Below are 22408 nucleotides of genomic sequence, written 5' to 3'. Positions count from 1 at the left end.
AGCAAGGAAGGCATCTGTAGATACTAGTGATAATAAGGGGGCTGAGTAATAAAAGGTGGGTAATAGAGGGAGGGAGGAGAATAGGGAAAATATACCTTTAATTAACACAAAAATGAAAAGTTATTTGCTGATGAGTATAGTAATGTCTTTGTCTTAATTGATCTGCATAGTATTCATGCTGGGGGAAAAAACACATTATACACTGTAAAGATGTATAATGGTTTAATATAAATAATAAATAACTATATATATATATATATATATATATATATAGAGAGAGAGAGAGAGAGAGAGAGAGAGAGAGAGACTCAGTCATCTTTCCTATTTCTCCATGCCTACTAATAAGACTTTTCTTTTTTTTTTTTTTTTTTGAGAAGTATTTTGCTATAGGGCACTTGTGCTCGCCAGAAAGACAGAGAGAGAAAGAGAGAGAGAATGCGAGAAATCACCCCCCCCACCCCAGGGCAGATGGCCACACCACAATCTCTTCTCCTCCTTTGTCCTCTGGAGATCTAAACGTACATGTGTCCAGCGTGAGTTTAAGCCACTGGGTCTGGGACTCGAACCGCGGTCGACTACATCGGAGTTTAGCGACATAGCCATTACACTAACTGCTAGTCCCCTAGTAAGACTTTTCTAAAATGCAAGAATGGTTCTTTCTGTCCACTGTTTAAAATCTCTGCTGGTGCTTCATCAACTAAGAATAAAGTTTACATTGCTCTAGACATGCATATCTTCCCATGGCCTGAGTTCTGCCTACTCACCTACTGCCATCACTACTTGGTTGTACATGTATTGATTCTTTAAAAATTCTAATGCCATTTAAAAATTCTGATACAGAAGGGTATAAAATTAAGTTTTAATTTCTCTCATTCAGTTACCTTTTCTAAATGAACACTCAGGTAAGATACTAAACTTTCCAGATCTGTATATATGTAGTCCTGTATTGGTTCATTGGGAAAGCCATGATACATTTTTGCATAGAAAAATATGTCATATTTTCAAAATATATAAAAATATGTCATGACTTTGCTGATAACGTAATGAATAATGTTTATGTAATTTTTTTTATGAAAACAAAAGCACACTGTATAATGTCTCATATTTGCTTTTTATTCACCATGGCTAGCATGCCACCCTAGCAGATCGATATCTGTGTCTTTCTTTATTAAAAGCCTCATTGTGTTCTATTGTATAGTGTCTATTTTCCTTCCATCAAAAATTATTTTTGTATATGTTATTGGGGTAGGAATCCCATTTAGTTGTTTTCAACAAATGGATAATGATGTGTCCTAATGTCACTTATCTTTGCTCTACAATTATTATATAACACTACCTTTATTGTATATTAAATACCCACCACAGGGGTTCTTTATGAGATTCTTTGTACCACTATTTTCAAACTTTTGGCATATAGGGACCATTTAATGAACATATAGCATGTTCTTGACAACCAATTTTAGATGTTTAAAACAACCCATTATAATTTTAATTGTAAAGATTTAAAAATCATAGTCTTTAATCAGTGAAAGGGATGTTGTGCTTATAAGCTTTCATGTTGATCCAGCATAGTGACTAATTGCCTATTCACTAAGGAGACACACATAAACTGTGGCCTGGGGCATATCATCTATAAAGTAACAAAACAGCACCTACTTTATAGGGATTTTATGATGATTTTTTGTGTTAATATTTATACAGTGCTTAGAACAGTGTCTGGCCCAGAGTTAAGTGCTACGCAAGTATTTGTTGGAGAAAAGGCTTGATACAGGATGACTTAGGCCTTATAACCATCCCTTCTCATTGTTTATTCTTCATTTCTGCTAATGAGAAAATTGTATGTAACCTTTATAACTTGTTGGCTCTGACAGCAAGTGTTTGGTGGTTCTTCAGATAGTTCTGGATCTTCCCTATTACCTGCATCAGACATAAACCCAGATTCCTTTTACTTCATCTGATGCTGAGGTGGCAAGAGTATCACACCCTTTTTTTTTTTTTTTTTCTTTTTTTTTTGACTTTTTTGTTATAGGGCATGCCGGAGAGAGACAGAGAGACAGAAAGCGAGGAATCACCCCCCCCCCCCAGGGAGGATGGCCACGCTGCAATCCCTTCTCCTCCGTTATCCTTTCGGGATCTTGTGCACGCACGCACACGCGCCTGGTGTGAATTTTAAGCCACCCGGTCTGGGACGCGAACCACAGTCGACTATGTGGGAGTCCAGCAACATAGCCATTACACTAACTGCTGGTTCCAAGAATATCACACTCTTAAGCTGACAGGTTGACTCTCTCTAGAGAGAACTGCAAATGCATTTGTACCTTTTTCTTTGCTTGTGTCTGCCTCAGAAAAATGTATCTTCATGCTTTCTTCTGCATCATTTAAATTATTTCCTATACTACCAATAGTGTGGTTGATATTTTTTTCCATTGAGTGAAGAGAATCAAGTATTGACAAAGAATGAAACTCTCTCTGTCCAGCTGTTTATTATCACAGTTTGTCTATATATGATTTTCCTAGTATCTCGTCCTTCACATTTAAATAGTGACATTTCAGCCTTGGAGATATACATTGAGGGAATTTCAGATATGGGAGATGTCACTGTGATAAGCCATTTGAGCAAGCTGCTGAATTCATGGCCATGTTCTTTGTTCTGATGGTCTACATATAAACTCTCATAAACATCTTTTCCTTTACCAGCCATCATGTGAAGGTTTGGAAATCAGAGGCCTGTGTCCTTGCCAGGTCCTTTGCATAGCACACTAGGAATGTATGTCTCAGTGTCTGTGATTTGATTGCATGCCCAATTTCCTTCATTTCTTTCAATGTTGAATTAAGATCAGGATGATATTGTTGACTGCCAACTCCTGCCTATGAATAAAGTAGAATGCCTATGGGCCTCTGCATGGCGTCTTGTACTCAGCTCATCAGCACACTTCTGTGACACATATCTGGCTGGCGCTCTGCTAGTGCTGATGGCCCCTCACCTTCTCTGACTACAGTGACTCACAAACCATCATTACAGAGCATCATCTCTCTGCTTTCACAGTGGGATTAGAGGAACAGGTCTAGAATTTTTCAGATATCCTTCTGTTAACGGATGGGAGAGTGTTGAGCTGCGTTGTGACGTCCTTGGTTCTTTGGGTCCAGATCACTAAAATTAGACATCTGTCCCTATGGGCAAAATGAAACCGCAACCACGAATGAAGTAGTTAGAAAAGAAGATTTAATAGGAAAGAAAGGAAAGAAACGAAGTACACCCAAAAAGGTTCTCGGGCGGGCAGATTTCCGGGTGGCAACCGCCTTTGGTACTAGTTAACCGTTATTTTTATTACTAGAGGTCATGAATATTCATTAGTGGGAGGCCCATTCCACTGCCTATGTTCTTCTTTTAAATTTGAATCCTCACTTCTTTCCTGCACCTGCACACGTCCCTCACAGGTAAAGAATGAGGATCTTGATCACCTGATTGCGCATGCCCAATGAGAGCCAGGTTGTCCTAATTAGAGCCAGGATGCCCCAATTAGACTATCCAATTAGTTCATCGCCCTAATGAGAATTAGGGTGTTGACCAAAATGCTTGTATGGATCTTTTTGATAAGAGAGAAATCTACGAATCACCCCTGTGTGCTTCCCTCAGGCCCCAAGGAAGGAAGATGGCAAATTGCCTTGCCCTCCTGGCGCCCCCAGCTAGATGAGCCTTTCACTTTTCTCTTAGGGCTGCCCACTCATGACTGACTAACTGCCTACCACACTCTAAGAGCTGTTCATGCTACACATTTGTGACTTTGTCCATCCATGGAGCAAAGATCTGCTGGGAAACCTACGTAGTAACAGTCTCTATTACACACTGTTCTTCATAAAGGGATTTGCCAGTAGCCTGTCTGCCTTTTCTCTAGGCATATTTTTTTGTCCTTAATGACGCTATGACTCATTTTGCAAGCTTTTAAAATAATAGTCTTTAATTTGTACCTGTTTTTTGCTATGAAGTATAAAACTCTGAATAATGCTTCTTCTCCTTCATTAGTGACAAAATAAATCAATTTCATAGTAGAAAATATTGTTTCGTAACTGTTCTGGGAAAAGAAAATGACAAAATAAAACAATTCCTGTACGCAAGAGCACATGGCGCTTCTTTGGAAATGCCCTGAGGCCTTCTCTGGCCTTGAGCTGGGTTCTGTTTCACCTGTTTTGTTGCCACCTCTGTCCCCATCTGTGAACAAGGTGTTAGAAGGCTTTCAGGAGACCTAGGTTCTTAGTTAAACTCTGGTGCTACACTGGTTGTATAACCTTCAGAAAGTCCTTTCACCTCTCTGGGCTTGAGTTTATTTATCTGTGAAAATTGTCTTCAGGTCTATAGTACAAACCTTATGTGTTTTATGACTGAATTTAATAGGCTTATTAGTTGCCTTAAGTACGTGATTCTAGTTGCCTTTTCTCATCATAAAAATAATTTCATATGCATGTCTGTAAGTTAATCGTTCACAAAGTATACAATTTTAAGAAAGAAAAAATTCTTAAACATCTATTGTATTATGAATAACCCACAGAACAGAAAAGAGACTAATGAAAGGCAGTGATATTTCTCACTAAATTTTGCCTTTCAGATTGTTCAAATGAACATTTTCTTATTTGAAACCTCCAAGGAATGCCTGTCTGTTTTAGCCCTGTAGTGTTACTTGCAACACTGTAGAAAGCTCCCAAATGTTCAGTTGAGAAACCATTTTGAAATGCTGACAAGAGTAGCATTGATCATTTTAACTCAAGGCTGTGAATTATTGCCAGCGTCTTGAATTTATCATTCATGTATGATCAGAAGGTAAAGTCTGCTCAACCTGATAGTGCTTCTTTCCTCCCCATCCCAAATTTTGCACCTTTCAGTTTTGTTACAGCACGAAAAATGTTCTCTCAGTTTCTACAGCTAAATTTCCTTTCAGCATTATTAATATCGCCCCCCGTACCCTGTCCTTCTCCTTTGATTTTTCTGTCAGTGTCATGTGCATGTGCATGTGTATATGTATATGTGTGGTGCTTTTGAAGTTAACTGAGAGATTTCAAAGCAGTGAACAGGAGGTAGTCACACAAAACTTGTTAAATACAATCTGCTGGAAAACAGTATATTTGAGAATGCTGGGAGAGTTAAATACACACATGACATTTATTTTTGTAGAAATAAAACATTCCTGAGAAATCATTCATTCTTGCCATTTCATTTTTGGGTTTTGTCGTCTTTTAAGTTTTTCCTTGGAAGCTTCTAAAATGATCTGTGAATGTAAGAAAGTTTTTAACAACGCTCTACAAGCCAATTCATAAAGCTTTTAAAATTATTTCATCATCATATAACAAGGCATCAAGTGTAGAAGAAGGCTGTGTCAAAAGTGTTGGCCGCACACAGTAGAGCATAATGTATAATGTAAAAATGAATGGGGACAGGGCCAGCCTTATGGCCAGGTGATTAAGGCAGCTGGATCCCACCTGGCTAGCCCTGTGGTTTGAGTCCTGGGCTGAGCAGCTTGAAAAACACACTAGGCACACGTGCATTCATGCCCCGATCCCAACAAGATGGAGAAATGGAGGAGAAAGGATGGCAGTGTGACATTTCCCCGTGGGAACTGTTTTCTCCCTTTCCTTCTCTCTCTGTCCCTCTCTAGTGAGTGCTTATACTCTCTAGAGAATTAAAAAAAAGAAGAAGAATAGGGACAGTCATTGTAATGGAGTCATTTTTAATGGAGAGGTTTTTGCTATAGGGCGTGTGCGCTCGCCAGGAAGACAGAGAGAGACAGAGAGACAGAAAATGAGAAATCACCCCCCAGGGGGGATGGCCACGCTGCAATCCCTTCTCCTCCTTTCTCCTCTTGGGATCTGGGGCATGCATGCACAAGCGCCCTGCATGAGTTTAAGCCACTGGTCCAGCATGTGAACCGCGGTCCACTACGTGGGAGTCCAGCGACATAGTCATTACGCTAACTGCTGGTCCCAGTCATTGTAGTTTTCTGGACACATAAGGAAGTATAGCAGGGCACATGCAGTGAACTGTCTTTTTTTGTAAGAAAGAAGGAAAAATATACACGCATAACTGCTTACTTTTACAAAAAGATACAAGAGAAGGATAAACCAGAAAACAGTGAAGTTGATTACCTACAAGAAGCAGTGTCAAGTATGGGGTGGGTAAGGTGTGGGAGGAAAAGATACATCTTTGAGTACCTTTTGGTATACATTTGACTTTTGGAAACAAGTTAGTATTTTGCATATTAAAAACATAATTTTTTAAGAATTAAAAGCAAATTAAAACAAAGGAACGCAATTACGTTTCAATTGAATATGACAAGTGCACTGAAGAAAGAGAAAAAACAATGAATTCAAGTAGATTTTGAACACAGTTTTTAACCATATACTTCGTTCTTGGATTACAGATGGGGAAGAGGGAAAATGGAAGATCCTGAATCCTTTTTAGTAGGTTAATCTATTATGGTAGTGTGGGTGAAAACAGTTCTGAAATTATGAGTTACGCTGTAGGATTTGGTAAATGAGTAGATGTGTCAACCTTGTTAGAAGAGCAAGTAAAGTAGATAAAAGGAGGCAGAACAAACCTTGCGGGGTGGGGTTGGAATTAGATATATCTGTTTGAACTGGTGATTTATAAAATATGTCTTTCACAAATACATATTTATATGTATGTACATATTTATGTCCATGTATACATGTTTATGTATGTATATGTGGATTTTTTATGTAGCTTTATAGTGAAGAAATTGGAAAATACCCTGAGTAAGAAATCCAAATGAACATCACCCACGAGCAACAGATGGACATGGATGTGATATTCTGCAAAGGTCACCATAGCACATGTAGGGTTTTGTCTCATGGTTAGATTTAGTTTCTGTATTTCTGCCAGAACCCTACATTCAGTATTACAAAAGACAAAGATGCTCTCTGGGGAATGTTCCAATTTAAGGGAGAGGATAAAGAGACTTGACAATTGAATGTGTCTGACCCTAGACTGTTTTGCACATGGGGTAAATGTGCTAAAGCACATTGTTGGATAAATGGATAAAATTGAAATATGAATGGGAGAATAGTTAAAAGCCATTGTATAAAGGTTGCATTTATAAAAGTTGACTGAGCTGTGTTTATGGAATATAACGTTCTATTCTGAGGGAAAACGTACTGCTTTTAAGGAAAAACATTTAGTATGTAGGATAAAGGGGCCTCATAGTTTAGAAGAAAATGACATCTTTATTTATAGCTATATCTACATTCACACATATAGAGGTACATGAGAGAAGCAGGGAGGGGTGAGTGCAAATTACAAAGCAAATGTTAACAATAAATGAATCTAGGCAAAGGCTGTACAGTATTTTGTTCTTGCAACTTTTCTTGAAGTTGACATTATTAACAATTGAAACATTTTTTAAAAGACTATATTTCAACCTAAAAATAGGCATCCAGATGTTAAGCAGTATTAATGAGGAATACGATTAGTGATTAAAACACAGCTCTAGTGCCAGCCTCTGTAGTGCATGTGTTAGGGTGCTATGGTGTGATATTGGATCACATGGGAGGTCTGGGTTCAGATCCTATGGACCTGAACATGCTGAGCGTGCCTTGTGGGACCATGGGATGATTGGCTGGGAGGCTGTTCAGGAACATAATGGCATGGCAAGACCATGTTGAGGTTATCTCTCTCTTTTTCTTTCTTTATATGACAGGAAAGGAAAAAACCTAAAAGAAAATAAAATCAGCTCTAGATCTAATAGAACTAGATTCTTGTCATCAATTTCCATTGTTGAGTTTATTCTCAGATACGGATATAAGGTTGAATCTGCTCAAAACCATCCCCTGGAAACTAATGATAATTCAACAAGATTGTGGAAAACAAATACCTGTATGAAAGAAAAATAATAATGAATGGGAACAAATTAGAAAGTCTGTTGTGAAAAAAAAATTCAGTTCTAATAGCGAACATTGAGAGATATCCAGATATAAATATAACCATGTATTCTGAAAATCTATTTGAAAATTGGAAGAACATATTTTTTTAGAGGTTTTTGCTGTAGGGCGCATGCGCTCGCCAGACAGACAGAGAGAGACAGAGAGATAGAAAGCGAGAAATAACCCCCACCCAAGGGGGATGGCCACGCCGCAGTCCCTTCTCCTCCATTCTCCTCTCGGGATCTTGGGCACGCACACACATGTGCCTGGCGTGAGTTTAAGCCACCGGGTCCAGGACACGAACCGCAGTCAACTACATGAGAGTCCAGTGACATAGCCATTACGTTAACTGCTGGTCCCAACATTTTTGACAAAAATAAATAAGTAAGATGAAGAACAAATTTCTGAATCAGAAAACTCTTCAGAATATTCAATGAATAAATAAAGCCCAACCTTATTAGAGTTGGTTATGTACTGAACTGCAGTGTTGGAAGACACCTGGACAACCATAGGTTCAGATCCCCAATTTTGGTGGACCTGAAACATAGTGGCTGTTCACATGGCCAAGATCTTGACCAGCAGGAGTGCTGAGAGAAGTTATCAGAATGTGACTAGACTCTGTTAAGAGTCCTTTCTTTCTTTCTCTGTCTCTCTCTGTCTCTCTCTCTCATGTGCACACACAGCCTATCATAAGTAAAATAAATTAACTAAAAAAATGAAGAAAGGGGAACCAGCAGTTAGCGTAATGGCTATGTCGCTGGACTCCCACGTAGTCGACCGTGGTTCGTGTCCCAGACCCGGTGACTTAAAACTCATGCCGGGCGCGTGTGCGTGCGTGCCCAAGATCCCAAGAGGAGAATGGAGGAGAAGGGATTGCGGCGTGACCATCCCCCCTGGGGGGTGATTTCTCGCTTTCTGTCTCTATGTCTCTCTCTGTCTGTCTGGCGAGCGCATGCGCCCTACAGTGAAAATCTCTAAAAAAAAAAAAAATGAAGAAAGCAAGCTCAATGTGGTAAAGATTGTTCTATATAGTGAGAGAGACTTATTGTAAGCAAATAAGACTATGTAGTATAGGCAAATACTAAGTCAATGAAATAGAATAAAGAGGCCAAAATAGACCAGAGGTGATTATGTGTGGTCTGTTAAAAAATTTGCAGATTATGTGTGGTCTGTTAAAAAATTTCTTAAATAATTTGTTTTCCATATGAAAAAAGAGGCCCCCTACCTCACACTGTGGGAGAATCAATTCCAGTTGTGCTATAGATTTAAATATAAAAAATAAAGCTTTAGGTCAGCAGGTGGTATGGTGGTTAAGGCACTGGACTCCCCTATGTGGCTGACCATGGTTCTAGTCCCAGACCCAACAGTGGCTTTTAAAATACTGCTGGGGTCAGACCTGGCAGCTTGAAAATCATGCTGGGTGTATGTGTGTGTGTGTGTGTGTGTGTGTGTGTGTGTGTGACCAAAATTCTGAGAAGAGAATGGAGGAAAATCCTTAAAGAAAAATAAATAAATAAAATGTCACTAGTTTGTAAAAAATACTAAGAGTTATCTGTGTAGCTTCAGGGTTAGGAAGAATTTCATGGACTGGATGTATAAATTGTATAAATCAATATACTTTACTATATTAATATAGAAAGTTTCTCTGCAACCAAGTCACTGTAATCAAAGTGAAGACCAGGTAACAGACTGAGGATAGAATATTCTGTTTGATAAGCACAGCTCAGTCAACTAAGGAGGTAACATAATCAGCAAAATATTACTGTTCATAGCACAGAAAGAGAAATAAGTGAAGGGAATAAATGGGAAATTCACATACATCAAAACATATTAAAATGACCAAACTATCCTAGGGGATGAATTACTTACAAGAATGACCTCCTATCTTGGGACCAGCAGTTTGTGTAATGGCTATGTCGCTGAACTCCCATGTAGTCAACCGCGGTTCAAAGCCAGACCCGATGGCTTAAACTCAGGCCGGGTGCGTGTGCGCGCGTGCCCAAGATCCTGAGAGGAGAATGGAGGAGAAGGGATTGTGGCGTGGCCACCCCCCCTGGGGGGGTGATTTCTCACTTTCTGTCTCTCTCTGTCTTTCTGGTGAGCACACGCACCCTATAGCAAAAACCTCTCCAAAAAAAAAAAGAATGGTTTTCTATCTTTATATTAATGAGCCTAGAAAGAATACAGTAAGTTCTTTTTAAAATTCTATTTAATCTTTTTGACATAATTATGGGGCACATCATGATGTTATGATATACATATACAGGGTGGAATGATTGAATAAAGCTAGTCATCATATTCTATTCATCACTTTAACGCTTATCATTTATTCCTTCTGTCTAACTGCAATTTTAAAACCTTTGACTGACATCTCTCCATTTCTCCCACCCCCCAAAAGAAAAATTCTGGTAGCCTCCATCTTACTCTTTCCTTCTATGGGGACATGTTGGTTCCTTTAGCTTTCACATCTAAGTGACACTAAGATGTTAGTATAAAATTGTGAAGAATTTTAATGGCTAATGCTATATCATGGAATTTTATAGGATCAATCCTTTCCAGAGCATGAAAATGGCTTTGAGATTGGAATGAGATTAGAGGGCATTGATCCTCGACACCCGTCTGTATTCTGTGTGCTTTCTGTAGCTGAGGTAAGAGATGTGTTATTGTTTTGGGCTAATTGAATAGTGACAGAGAACTTTCTAGAGAATAACAAATTTGAGTACTTTCTATTATAAACAAGGTCCAGTGCATTATGGATTTATGGCTGGTGATAAGGCGAAAATGTTTCTTAATGATTTTTTTTCTCCATCGAAGATGAATTTTCTATATACTTCATCAACTAGGATTTACTCTTGACTTAATAGGTAAACAGTTTTCACTTGAGGTTGATGAAAATCTGTGAATCACACAAAGTTGTTTTTAACCTGTTAACAGAGATGTAATTATTCACGTTAGCTGAACTAATGAGAAATGTGTATGAATAATATTCATGCATATGAGTTACATATTTATATAAATATAGGCATTTTATGAAAATTACACAGCATGGAGAATCATTGATAAAAGCAAATGACTTGTAAAATGTAATATTTACTAAACATGTTATTAAATCAATAAAAGATCCCTATATTTCTGGTGGCATTGAATATAGCATTCACATTTATTTACTTTACTGATTGATTATAGCTATTAAACTTGTACAGCATGTGTAGAAGATTCATTTCTCAGACTGTTTTATTATTGTCTTTGTTGAGTGTGCTGTATCATATGTTGGAGCTGAAACAAGGCCATATTCATTTCGGTTTTGCTCTGTACTTCAGCATATTATGCCTTGAGACGTGAATCGAAGCCAGACCCTGGGGTACAAGGATTCTAAAAGAAATATTTGATAGATACTGGACTAATTAATATGTAAATAGATCTCAGATTTCTATATTAGATAAAAATCACGATTTTTTTTTGTAGAAGGCTCTAGTTGGCTGAAAGACAGTTTATTTCATCACCATTTTGTCTTTATCAGATATCATTGAAAAATGTGTTTTCCAATGAAAACCTTTGGGTGGCATGCCTGACTTTTATATGTTGATGACACTGATAAACATATGACTATTTTGTGAAATTTCTGTCCACTTCGGTTATATGACACTTAATCAACAATTGCATACTTTGTATTCTGCAGGTGTGTGGGTACCGTCTAAGGCTTCATTTTGATGGTTATTTAAGCTGCTATGATTTTTGGACCAATGCTGGTTCCCCTGACATTCATCCAGTAGGATGGTGTGAAAAGACCAAACATGAACTGCATATCCCTAAAGGTAAGACAGGAAACAATTATCAGCTGATAAGTGTCAGTCAGTTAATATTTCAGTTTTATTTTAATAACATTTAATGAAATAACTAACAAGAGAGTCTGGTGTGGATTGATTTCCAAAATGAAAATTTGATCCACAAAGAACAATAAGACTACAATGGTATAAAATGATAACATTCTTAGAAATAAATATCTTAGGAGCTAGATGGTGGTGCAACAGGAAGATGCAGTGTTCTGTGAGGCTGACCCATGTAGGAAGGTTCTGGGTTCACTACCAGAGAACTTCCTAAGTATACCAAGCACATCTGTGCCCATGACCCAGGGATGGCTGAGGCTTGGAGTGGATTATGGCATCAAGACCCTCTTTGGGGTGCTGTCTGTTTGTCTCTCTCTCTCTCTCTTTATCACTCATGAAAGAAATAAATGAATCAACTTAATAAATAAATACATACATATAAAGAAAAGCATCATTGACTGTTTTGGTAAAATAATCGAATAAGGTATTTAGAGCATAAATACAAACTTACAAAAGAACTTATTTTACATAGTTCAGTAAACCTTGCATGGAATGAAAACTTATGTTTGAATTATGGTTGAAATGAAACAGCTCACTTCATCTGTGATACTACATAGTGAGGAAACTTGATTCACTGATAATGTTTTCTTTTTCAAACTTAGGAATCATGGAAAACACCGAACAAATTTCCATGAGTTTTTATTTTTCATGAATAATATGAAGTAAATATTAATATCTGTCTTCTTTTGATGGGAATTAAAATCTCATTTTTGTCTTTTGTTGTGTGTTAGAGGAACCTGGGCCAGAGAGACATGAGTAAAGCTGTTATGTTTGCTGTATGCTGGCCAGGTGAGGGTGTAATCAAGTAAGATGCCCATGAGCCTGTTTCTATGCAGGGCAAACTTCCGTATGTGGTCTCCTCTTTGGGTGTTAGACTATTTGACTGTGGCAATGTTTGGAGTCAGTATATAGTTGTTTTATTCTTAGCAGTCAACTCAGGGTGTCCTTGGGTCTGTCCCTGAGACTGAGAGTAGAGTCCCTTGAGATTGCAGGATTTCATGGAAGCTGGTGACAGGAAACCAGTTTGTCCATTCAGTAGGTTTTCCTGTTCATCCATTCAGTAGGTTTTTTGTTTGTTCTGTTTTATTTTTAATTTACCCAGTCAGGACCTTATATACTAACTTTCTATGATAGACATTCAGTTATATCAAGTTTTTTTCTCTTAATGCCATTCTATCTTTTTTTGTTGTTTTAATACTTCAACTCACTTTAAATAATATGTGAGAGGACTTCAGAAAGTTTATGAAACACTCAATTAAAGTATGAGTTTATTTTGGTGCAAAATATTTTTAATTTTACTTACAGTCTTTTCTGTAATTTATATTTCCCAAGAATTTTTTAAAGGCCCTCTCCTACCTATGGTGCCCTTACTATGTGCAGACACCAAGGATACAACAGCGAATAAAACAAACAGTCCCTGCTTCCATGGGACCTTTATTGTGGAAGAAGATAAGGATTATGGAAGGTTTAGTGTGGCTTCAGGCACACTTTTTCAGTTAGCGTGGTGAACAAAGACCTCTCTGGGGATGTGGCATTTCACAGAGACTGAGATGAAATGAGAAAGCAAGTCAGGTTCTCTGGGTAAAAGCATCAGGTAGATAGAGGGAAAACCAAGGGTGAGCCGTGGGAAAAGAGCATGCCTGGTGAGGATGAGGATGCTCAAGGAAACAAGCAGAGATGCAAGGGTGATAAAGTAAGAGATGAAATTAGAGGTGTAGGCATGCCTTAAAAGGCATGCAAGGAGTTTGACTTCTGTTCTAAGTGAGACACTCAGAAACTTTTGAGCCCATGTTATTTGGCCAGCACTGTGGGAGATATTTTAGAGAATATGAATGGGAGGATAAGGCATTTTTTATAGTAAATTTGCATACACATGGAGAGAAAAAAAAAAAAAAAGAAAAGAAAAAAAGGAGCTGCCAGATGACCTCTGGATTGAGAAGGGGTTTCTAAAATTTCCCCAGGTGTCTGGAGTCCTGAATTACTGTGCCAGAAGAACCTATCATAGTCTCCATATAATGGCTTCCTCAGGAGAGGGAACATACCTGGGAACATTTGTCTCACCTCTTTGCTGATTCCCGAAAGTCTTAATGAAAGACAAAACTCCCCTCAGGCCACCACAGTATCAGTTCCATATCAAAGAATAGTAAACATTTGTGGAGAACGATGTGCATGATGGGAAACTATACTGGACAGCTTTGAGCTTAATACATTTTTTTAATTGAAAGAATTAGGAGATTTTATCTTTAATTCAATTTAAAATAATGCCAGAGGGTATGTGTGCTTGCTAGAGGGGAGAAAAAGAGACCAAGGAAGAGAGAGAGGGATGACCTCCCAGTGGAGCATAGTCACACCACCAGCTCATCTTTATTTCTCTATCTTGCCAGGATTTGGGGCATAAATTTACACTCTTACTTGGTGTGTTTTTCAAGTTACCAGGGCCAGGATTTAAGCTGTATGGTCAGGCTTGTGGGATCTGGCTCCTTTAATCACTAGGCAATGCAGCCAGCCATTTTATTTATTAGAAAACTCTTAGAAAGATGGCCTGGCTGCATAAATAGTTCTGCCTGGCAGAGAGGATTAGAGAAGATATATGAAAGAATTTATAACATAAAATAACCTGGACTTTTCCAGCCCAGCATTGTAATCAGTAGAAATTGCAAAAGAGCAACCACACCGGAGGATTATCTTGAGAAGACTTTGAAGGAAGGAAAAGAGACTGACCTTTGCTAGCAGATGATATATCACAGAATGCTTGGCAGGCAGGGCTGAATTGAGAAGGATTATGTGTGACTAGTGTGCTGGGCATTTGCTTTTCAACAGTTTGAGTAGTTGACATGTAAATATTTTCTCAAAAATATTTAAAACCATACTGTTTCTGCTGTTATAGAGTCATAAACAAAATTATAAGAAATATTTTGAACATTATCTTTAAAATTCAGTATTTTGAAATTTTTAAAAGTTGTTTATTAACTGTCAAGAACTGTGGAGTATGAGCTAAAATGTTCTTTTGGTATGTAAAGTAAATGTTTGTGGAAAAATGTAAAAATTAATTAATTAATTTTAAAAATTACCAAAAAAAAAAAAAGTTTATTTCTTCAGTGACAGAGAGACAGGCACTTCAAGCAGAGTCGTCATGCCATGAAGCACCCTGGTCTCAGCCAATCTGGATGATGAGTGCCTAGGTGTGCATGCACCCCTGGGTGTGTACAGGGAGAGCATAGGATGCAAACCTGGGGCTTTCCCATGTGAGACTAGGTGTGTTACCACTGAGCTGCTGTCTGGCCTCTCATTTGGAGATTTTAATTTCAGTCTTTTGTGGTCTGCTAAGGACATTGAATTTATAGCAAACTTTTGAAAATAATAATAGTGCATTTAATATACATGTGGTTACTTCTTTTAGTTATTTTGAATACTGTATATTTTCTTAGGTTATAGAAGAGATAAATTTGTTTGGATGGATTACTTGAAGGCTTGCAAATTACAAAATGCTCCCAAGAAATTGTTCAGAAACAGAAGTTCTGTAAGTATTTTCTTCTTCAGTATAAATCAGATTTTCTCCTAAGCTTAAATTTCTTAAAATTCATTAGACGTTTAATTGTATTTTAATCCTTTTAATAAGTTAGGAAACCTGGAACTTCTTATGGTTTTTCTTACTTATTTTGTCATGGTTTCCTATGGGCATCTCTCTCTCTTTTTTCCCCTTTTACAGTATAATTAAATACTTATTAGATAGGAAAACTTGAAAGTTTTACATATGTAACGCCTACAAAATTTAAAATGTCTTTTAAAAATATTTTTCTTGTTTGCTTACAGTGAGTTAATTTTTTAACTTAGTTTTAGTGTTTTGAAACCCATAGATACTCTAGGTAGACTTTGAATGTGTCACTTAAATGGACATACTTCAATGTAATGAAAATGAGAGTCACATTTTATAAAGATTCTAGGGGTGTTGTGAGGACGTGGGTCCAGCTCACTCCTTAGGCCATCTGTGAGCTCAGTAACTTAATACATCTTCAGTTGTGCATGAGAATAAGTTGCAACTCCCAGTGCCTTGGAGCCACCCCCATGGGCTTGGCAGTGAAGCCAGTACTCTAGGGAGAAGGTGGGTGCAATTCAGGAACCTAGGCTAGGGTGAGGAACCGGCCCTGCCGCCTGCGGGTAGTGTTATGTGTGGGCCCTCACTGCATTTCTCCAGATTTCACTTTCCTAATGTTAAAATCAGTGCTATACAATTGTTACATGTATTCCATAGAATTGCATCAAGGAAAGGGGGTTATTGAAATGTGAAATTGGTTGGAAAATAGAATGTATTAAAGGAAAATAGTAGTCAGGATTCTGTATAGACAGTAAAGAAGTAGAGAAAATAACCTTTTTTGGTCCTTAGGTATTATGTGTCTGTTCCTTAGATTCTAGGACTGGCTAACTGTAGCTATATGATGAGTAGGGTTTTTTAATTGTTATGTTATTATAAATCATAATCCATATTATTTTTTATACTAAAAAAACGTATAGCATTTGTATTTTTAAAACAGTAGTTTTATTCATGGGTTAGTTAGTGCTTATGTTCCTTAAAGATTGAGAAAGCTACTATTTTCACATTGAATAATGAAATTAAATGTTATTTTGGTACTAAAGAGCATATTTCCACCACTTTTTAAAATAGTGATATTTGGAAGCTATTCGAAGCTATTCAAATGCATGTGGAGAGCAGAGAAAATCATGTGGTACTATGAATTCAGAACACATTATATTTTAAAATTCATACACTTTACTCTGAAAATTGAAGAGGGAAAAATAAACATGATAAGGGAGAGAAAACCCACCTGCACAACTTAACCAACAAGCACAAAGGAAGGCTAGTGTCCAAAGTCTTTGCCATGCGTGTAAACGATGTGGCAGTTGCTAGATAGTTTCACTGGCATCGGCTGCTTGTTCATCCCACAGGGTACGTACTGATATCATGTAGATTTTGCTGTTGCTAAACCTTATAGAAGTTTTGACAATGGTTCAGTCCTATTTGGTGTCTTGTTTCTTTTTGTGCCTCTTCCCCGCTGGTGCTGTGTTAGAATGGGCCAGTGCCAAAGGACTTTCAGGTTGGAATGAAGCTGGAGGCTGTCGACAGAAAGAACCCTTCCTTGGTGTGTGTGGCGACCATAGCAGATATTGTCGAAGATCGCTTACTAGTGCATTTTGACAATTGGGATGATAGTTACGATTACTGGTGAGACGCCGATGTGCATTTTATTTTCATGTGTTCATATGTTTGATGTTCAGAATTTATATTTATTCCAATATTGTCAGTGTTCTTGCTGTCCTTAGAGTAATTAATATCAGAGATTTAATGGTTGGCTCTTGACTACCTTCTCTTCCATGTGAATTGTTGAGTGAAAGAGCCCAAAATACTCCTTCTCCATCCTATGAGAAGTTACGTAATGAGACCTCACCTGAAATAATATTATATGATCAGTTCAGAGTACGTCACTCTATTTTGCCTAGTTCATAAAGGAAGTATTTTTGTGAAAAGGATGTTAAAAACTTACACTTTTTTTTTTTTTTTCTGGTCTGAAAAATGTTGAACTCAACCTGTCACATTTTTAAGAAGAAAGATTCAGGGAAAATGGGAGTCGCTTATTTGAAAGTCTGTAGGGAGCATAAAAAATGTATGCTTGATGCCATTAAACTAACATTACATAAGTTAAAAGAGTTTTTCTACATAAATAATCTGAAATATGGAACAGGTCATGGCAAAAATAATTCTTACGGTATTTCTTCGTGGTATGTGCTGAGCAATCAGAAGTCCCTACCCCTTCCTATGGTTCTTCACATGCCTGTAGGGGCCCTGATTTCTCCCCTAAGCCAAAGAAGCACAGCATAAAGTATTTGTTGTAAGTGTCTTAGGTAGAATATGTGAGTTCTTTGAAAAGGGGAGGAAGGAGAAATGTAGTCATCTGTTGCCTAATTAGGCCATTCTATTAAATTTAGACTGTCTTATTAATATTTTTCTCTTCCTGCTACTAAGTGGTAAAAGTAGTTTGTGAAACTGTTCACTTTCTGGAGATCTCACTGGTAGTTCAGGTTCTTGTCAAACCCTCCCTTTATTTTATACTTTTAAATTTTCCAGGTTACATAAAAGAGAAGTTTGGTCATTCAGTCTACAAATGCCATATTAAAATCACTTCTCATTCTCTACAGCTATGAAGTACTATTTTCCATTGTATCTCTTCATATCCAGGAATGGTCATTACTCTTGCACTCTTTCTCTGGCATTGAGTAATATGATATCTAAAATAGAATCCTGTCTTTGCAGGTGTGATGTTAATAGTCCTTATGTCCAGCCAGCTGGTTGGTGTCAGCAGAATGGAAGAACTCTGATAGCACCCCAAGGTGAGTGGGCTGGCTGAGTTTTCTTTTATGTCATCTTGATGTGAGTGTCAATTCCCACTTTTGTTTTTGCTCATGCAAACTGCATTTCAGTACCAGGTGTATGATAAAAATACTGGGCACAATTCTGTTGACCACCAGGTATCTGAAATCTGCATGTTCTTCCCCAAATGAACACAAACTAAGTTTTTGAAGATGCATTAGACAAACATTTAAGAAATGTTGCTAATTTGTTTTTTTTCCATTCTTATTTTTTGTTATTGGTGGGTGTGCTCGCCCAAGATAGAGAAAAAGGAGAGAGAGGGAAAGTGAATAAGTACTTCCCAGGAGGGACAACCATGCGGTGGTCCCTTCTCTTTTCTCCTGTCAGGATTTTGGGCTTGTACACTGCTGTGCTTTTCAAGCTGCCAGGCCTAAGACTGGTGGGCTCCATATGGATCCGGCTGCCTTGATCACCATGCCACCTCCTGGTCCGCTAACAACTTTTATTCAACTAAATGAGAATGAATACCATTACTAAGGATTGACATTTAAAATGAGCTATTTCCAGTTATGTAATTTATCTCATAACTTAATTCATTAATTGAACCATAGGATTGTTAAATGTACTTAACTCTGTAGTTAAATCTTAGAAGTGAGAATTAACGAGGCTCCAGAATTGCCAGAACTCCTTCACCAAATCACCATAAAGGTTTAGCTTAATAATTAAACTCTTTCTAGTTATTTTTTCTCATTTATGGAAATATTTAGAGACTTGTTCTATCAAATATCTTTGTTTTTAATTAAAAATATATTGGGACCAGTACATGGTGCAATGGCTACGTTGCTGGACTCCCATATAGTCCACATAATTCAAGTCCTAGACCCGGTGGCTTAAACTCGTGCCAGGTGCGTGTGCGTATGTGCCCAAGATCCCAAGAGAAGAGTGGAGGAGAAGGGGTTATGGAGTGGCCAACCCTCCTGGGGGGGTGATTGCTCGCTTTCTGTCTCTATCTCTTTCTGTTTTTCCAGTGAATGCGCATGTCCTAAAACCATATTTTATATATATATAAATATATTTATATATATATAAAAATAATAACAGTCCAGATTAGGTGGCAAAGTCTGCATTATACTGAACTTCAGTGCTGCAATCCACATGCTGATCATGAGTTGGCCTGAAAACACTCTATGGATGCACCCAGGCACCCAAGATCCTAATGAGCTGGAGTGCTGGGGAAAGGGGATTGTGGCATGATGAAACCCTATTGAGATGCTTTTCTCTCTCTCTCTCTCTCACGTACACTGTCTGTCTTTCATGTGTGCGCCGTGTGCTCTCCATTATAAATATATAAAAATAAACAAATAAGGCATGTTGACTGCGTAATATTAGCATTTTCAAAACAACTATCCAGTGGGACCAGCAGTTAGCGTAATGGCTATGTCGCTGGACTCCCATGTAGTCGACTGCGGTTTGTGTCCTGGACCCGGTGGCTTAAACTCACGCCGGGCGCGTGTGCGTGCGTGCCCAAGATCCCAAGAGGAGAATGGAGGAGAAGGGATTGTGGCGTGGCCATCCCCCCGGGGGGTGATTTCTCGCTTTCTGTCTCTCTGTTTTTCTCTGTCTGTCTGGCGAGTGCATGCGCCCTATAGCAAAAACCTCTAAAAAAAATAAATAAAAAAACTATCCAGTGAGGAATCCATTCTCTTTCCATAAAAATTGTACAGGAAGAATCAAGGTCCTATTTTCCCAAAACAAGTCATGGCAAATAGTTGAGATGATAGGTATAATAATTACCCAGATTTAATCCTTATATAGTGTATTCTTGTACTGAAAAGTTGCACTGTATCCTACAAATATGTACAATTATTACATGTTAATGAAAGAGAAACAATAAGAAAAAGAAAAAACTGTATCAGAAGAAATGAGTCTAGAATGGAGCAGACATTTAACTTCTAACTTAAATGATTGAGTTTTGCTATTTGAAAGTATTTTTTCTTAAATATAAGAAAATATTGGGTCCAGCAGTTAATGTAATGGCTATGTTGCTGGACTCCCATGTAATTGATCGTGTTTCAAGTCCTGGACCTGGTGGCTTAAACTCAGGCTGGGCACATGTGCATGCGTGCATAAGATCCTGAGAGGAGAATGGAAGAGACGGGGTTGCAGCATGGCCATCTCCCCTGGGGGGGTGATTTCTCACTTTCTGTCTCTATCTCTGTCTTTCTGGCGAGCACATGTGCCCTATAGCAATAACCTCTCTCTCAAAAATAATTAGGATTTCTCATCATAGCTTTGAATTTAGTAGAAAAAAATTAATGAAATACTAAATTAGTTGGAGCTGGACAGTGAAGCAGTGGTAGAATGCAAGGCTTTGTGAGGTTGACCCATATTCATATCCAAAGAACTACCTAAGCATGCCAAACACAGACATGCCCATCTGAGGCCGACTGAAGTTGGGGGGGGGATCATGGTGTGGAGACTCTGGTGGAGGTACTCTCTCTCTCTCTCTCTCTTTCTGTCTGTCTGCCTCACATGCATGTGTGTGCTCATGGAAAGAATTAAGTAAATAAACTTGAAGAAAATTTTATAAATAGTAAACAAGCCAAACAAAGCAAACAGAAAATTGCAAATTTGCCAAAATACCTATTTGGTCTATAAAGGTCTTCAGAAAAATATAGCAGCTAAAATTCTGATTTTGATACATTGACAGATTTAGAATTATTTGTCTTACATTTCTGTAAAACTGACTGAGGTTAACTTTAAATAACATTCTTTAAGATGGGTGCAGTATTTATCAGATCAGAGTAAGTCACTTGTGATGTGCCTGAAGATACAGAATACTCTCCTGCCCGTTTTCCTCCAGTGAAATCACTTCTCTTGCTTAAAACTTACTCCCAGAAGACTTCATGGATAGGTTCAGCGTCTAAGTTCATCACCCTTGTCTCTTGGTGTTGTGTTAGTCTAGAAGTATTCTGTGTGGCACATTAAGAATTAGATGGGCTGGTTCCTTCCATCATTAGCATGATTTTGGTGTCTATGAAAGCATTGCCTAATCTAAGATCACAAAGATTTGCACACAAGATTATTCTTTTCCCATTGACACTATTTTGGCCTACATTTCTGATGCTAAAACTGAATACCACTGATTGAATGAGTTGTAAATTAATTTACATCATGACTTTGGAGGTCTAGGATTAAGGGGTGCATCTGGAAAGGGTTTTATTGTTGGTGGGGGATCTCTGTAGAGTCCCAAGGTGGTGTAGGGCATCACATAATGAGAGGTGAAGGTCTGCATTGATGTCTTTGCTCTGCTCCTTCTCTCTCCTTCTGAGCCAGTATTCAGTTTTGAGGGCCTCACCCAGATGATGTCATCTAATATTTTTTTCTTAAAGAGAGATTTTTGCTATAGAGTGTGTGTGCTCGCCAGAGAGAGATGGAGAGACAGAGGCAGAGAAACAGAAAGCGAGATATCAGCCCACAGTGGGGTATGGTCATGCCACAATCCTTTCTCCTCCATTCCCCTCTTGGGATTTTTTTGGGATTTGGAGTACTCAAGCACATGCACCCTGTATAAGATTTTTTTTTTGTAATTTAATTAAATTTATTTATTTATGTATTTATTTATTTTATATTTTTTAATACATTCAATCACATTATTTAGCTTACAAGGTGATCATTTCAATATAAGAATATTTCTCCCCAGTCGATTTGATAAAAATATAACAGCACTACCTCCCTGTCTCAACAATGCTGTCTTCGTATCCCTACTCCAAATGTTCTTCCCCAGACCCCACTCCTTCACACACACCACATCTGGCATTCATATCCACCTCTTGTGTTTGTACATCCTTTAGCCCATCAGTTTCAGTTATAGAGTGTGGACATTAGGTTTATATTAAGTGGGGACATACAGAGTCTCTCCTTCATAGCCTGGTTTGCTTCACTCAGCAGTAAATATTCCATTTTTTTCCACTTTCTGTCAAAAGCCAGGGTTTTGTTGTTTTTAATGGCTGAATAGTATTCCATAGAGTATACGTGCCACAATTTTTCAATCCATTCAGCCATATGAGGGCATTTGGGTTGGTTCCATGTCTTAGCAATCGTGAAAAGTGCAGCAATAAACATTGATGTGCAAGCACTTTTCCAATGAGAAATTCTTCTGTCCTTTGGGTAGATGCCAAGAAATGGGATTGCTGGATCATATGGCAGTTCTATTTGTAGATTTTTG

General features: G+C 38.0%; 1 protein-coding gene across 1 annotated transcript in view; it reads left to right on the top strand.

Annotated features, from left to right (window-relative positions):
* The window catches only part of L3MBTL4 (L3MBTL histone methyl-lysine binding protein 4), a 494670-nt gene that overhangs the window by 157089 nt on the left and 315173 nt on the right, over positions 1-22408 (top strand). The window contains exons 6-10 of the mRNA XM_006164002.3: positions 10473-10577; positions 11609-11744; positions 15245-15336; positions 16883-17037; positions 18124-18200. Coding sequence (XP_006164064.1) covers positions 10473-10577; positions 11609-11744; positions 15245-15336; positions 16883-17037; positions 18124-18200 — 565 coding nt within the window. The remainder of the gene's footprint in view (positions 1-10472; positions 10578-11608; positions 11745-15244; positions 15337-16882; positions 17038-18123; positions 18201-22408) is intronic.

This window comes from Tupaia chinensis, unplaced genomic scaffold (genome assembly GCF_000334495.1).
Source record: "Tupaia chinensis unplaced genomic scaffold, TupChi_1.0 Scaffold143584_1, whole genome shotgun sequence".
Lineage (NCBI taxonomy): Eukaryota > Metazoa > Chordata > Mammalia > Scandentia > Tupaiidae > Tupaia > Tupaia belangeri.
The sequence above is the reverse complement of the archived record's forward strand: the minus strand, read 5'-3'. Positions and strand labels throughout refer to the sequence as shown.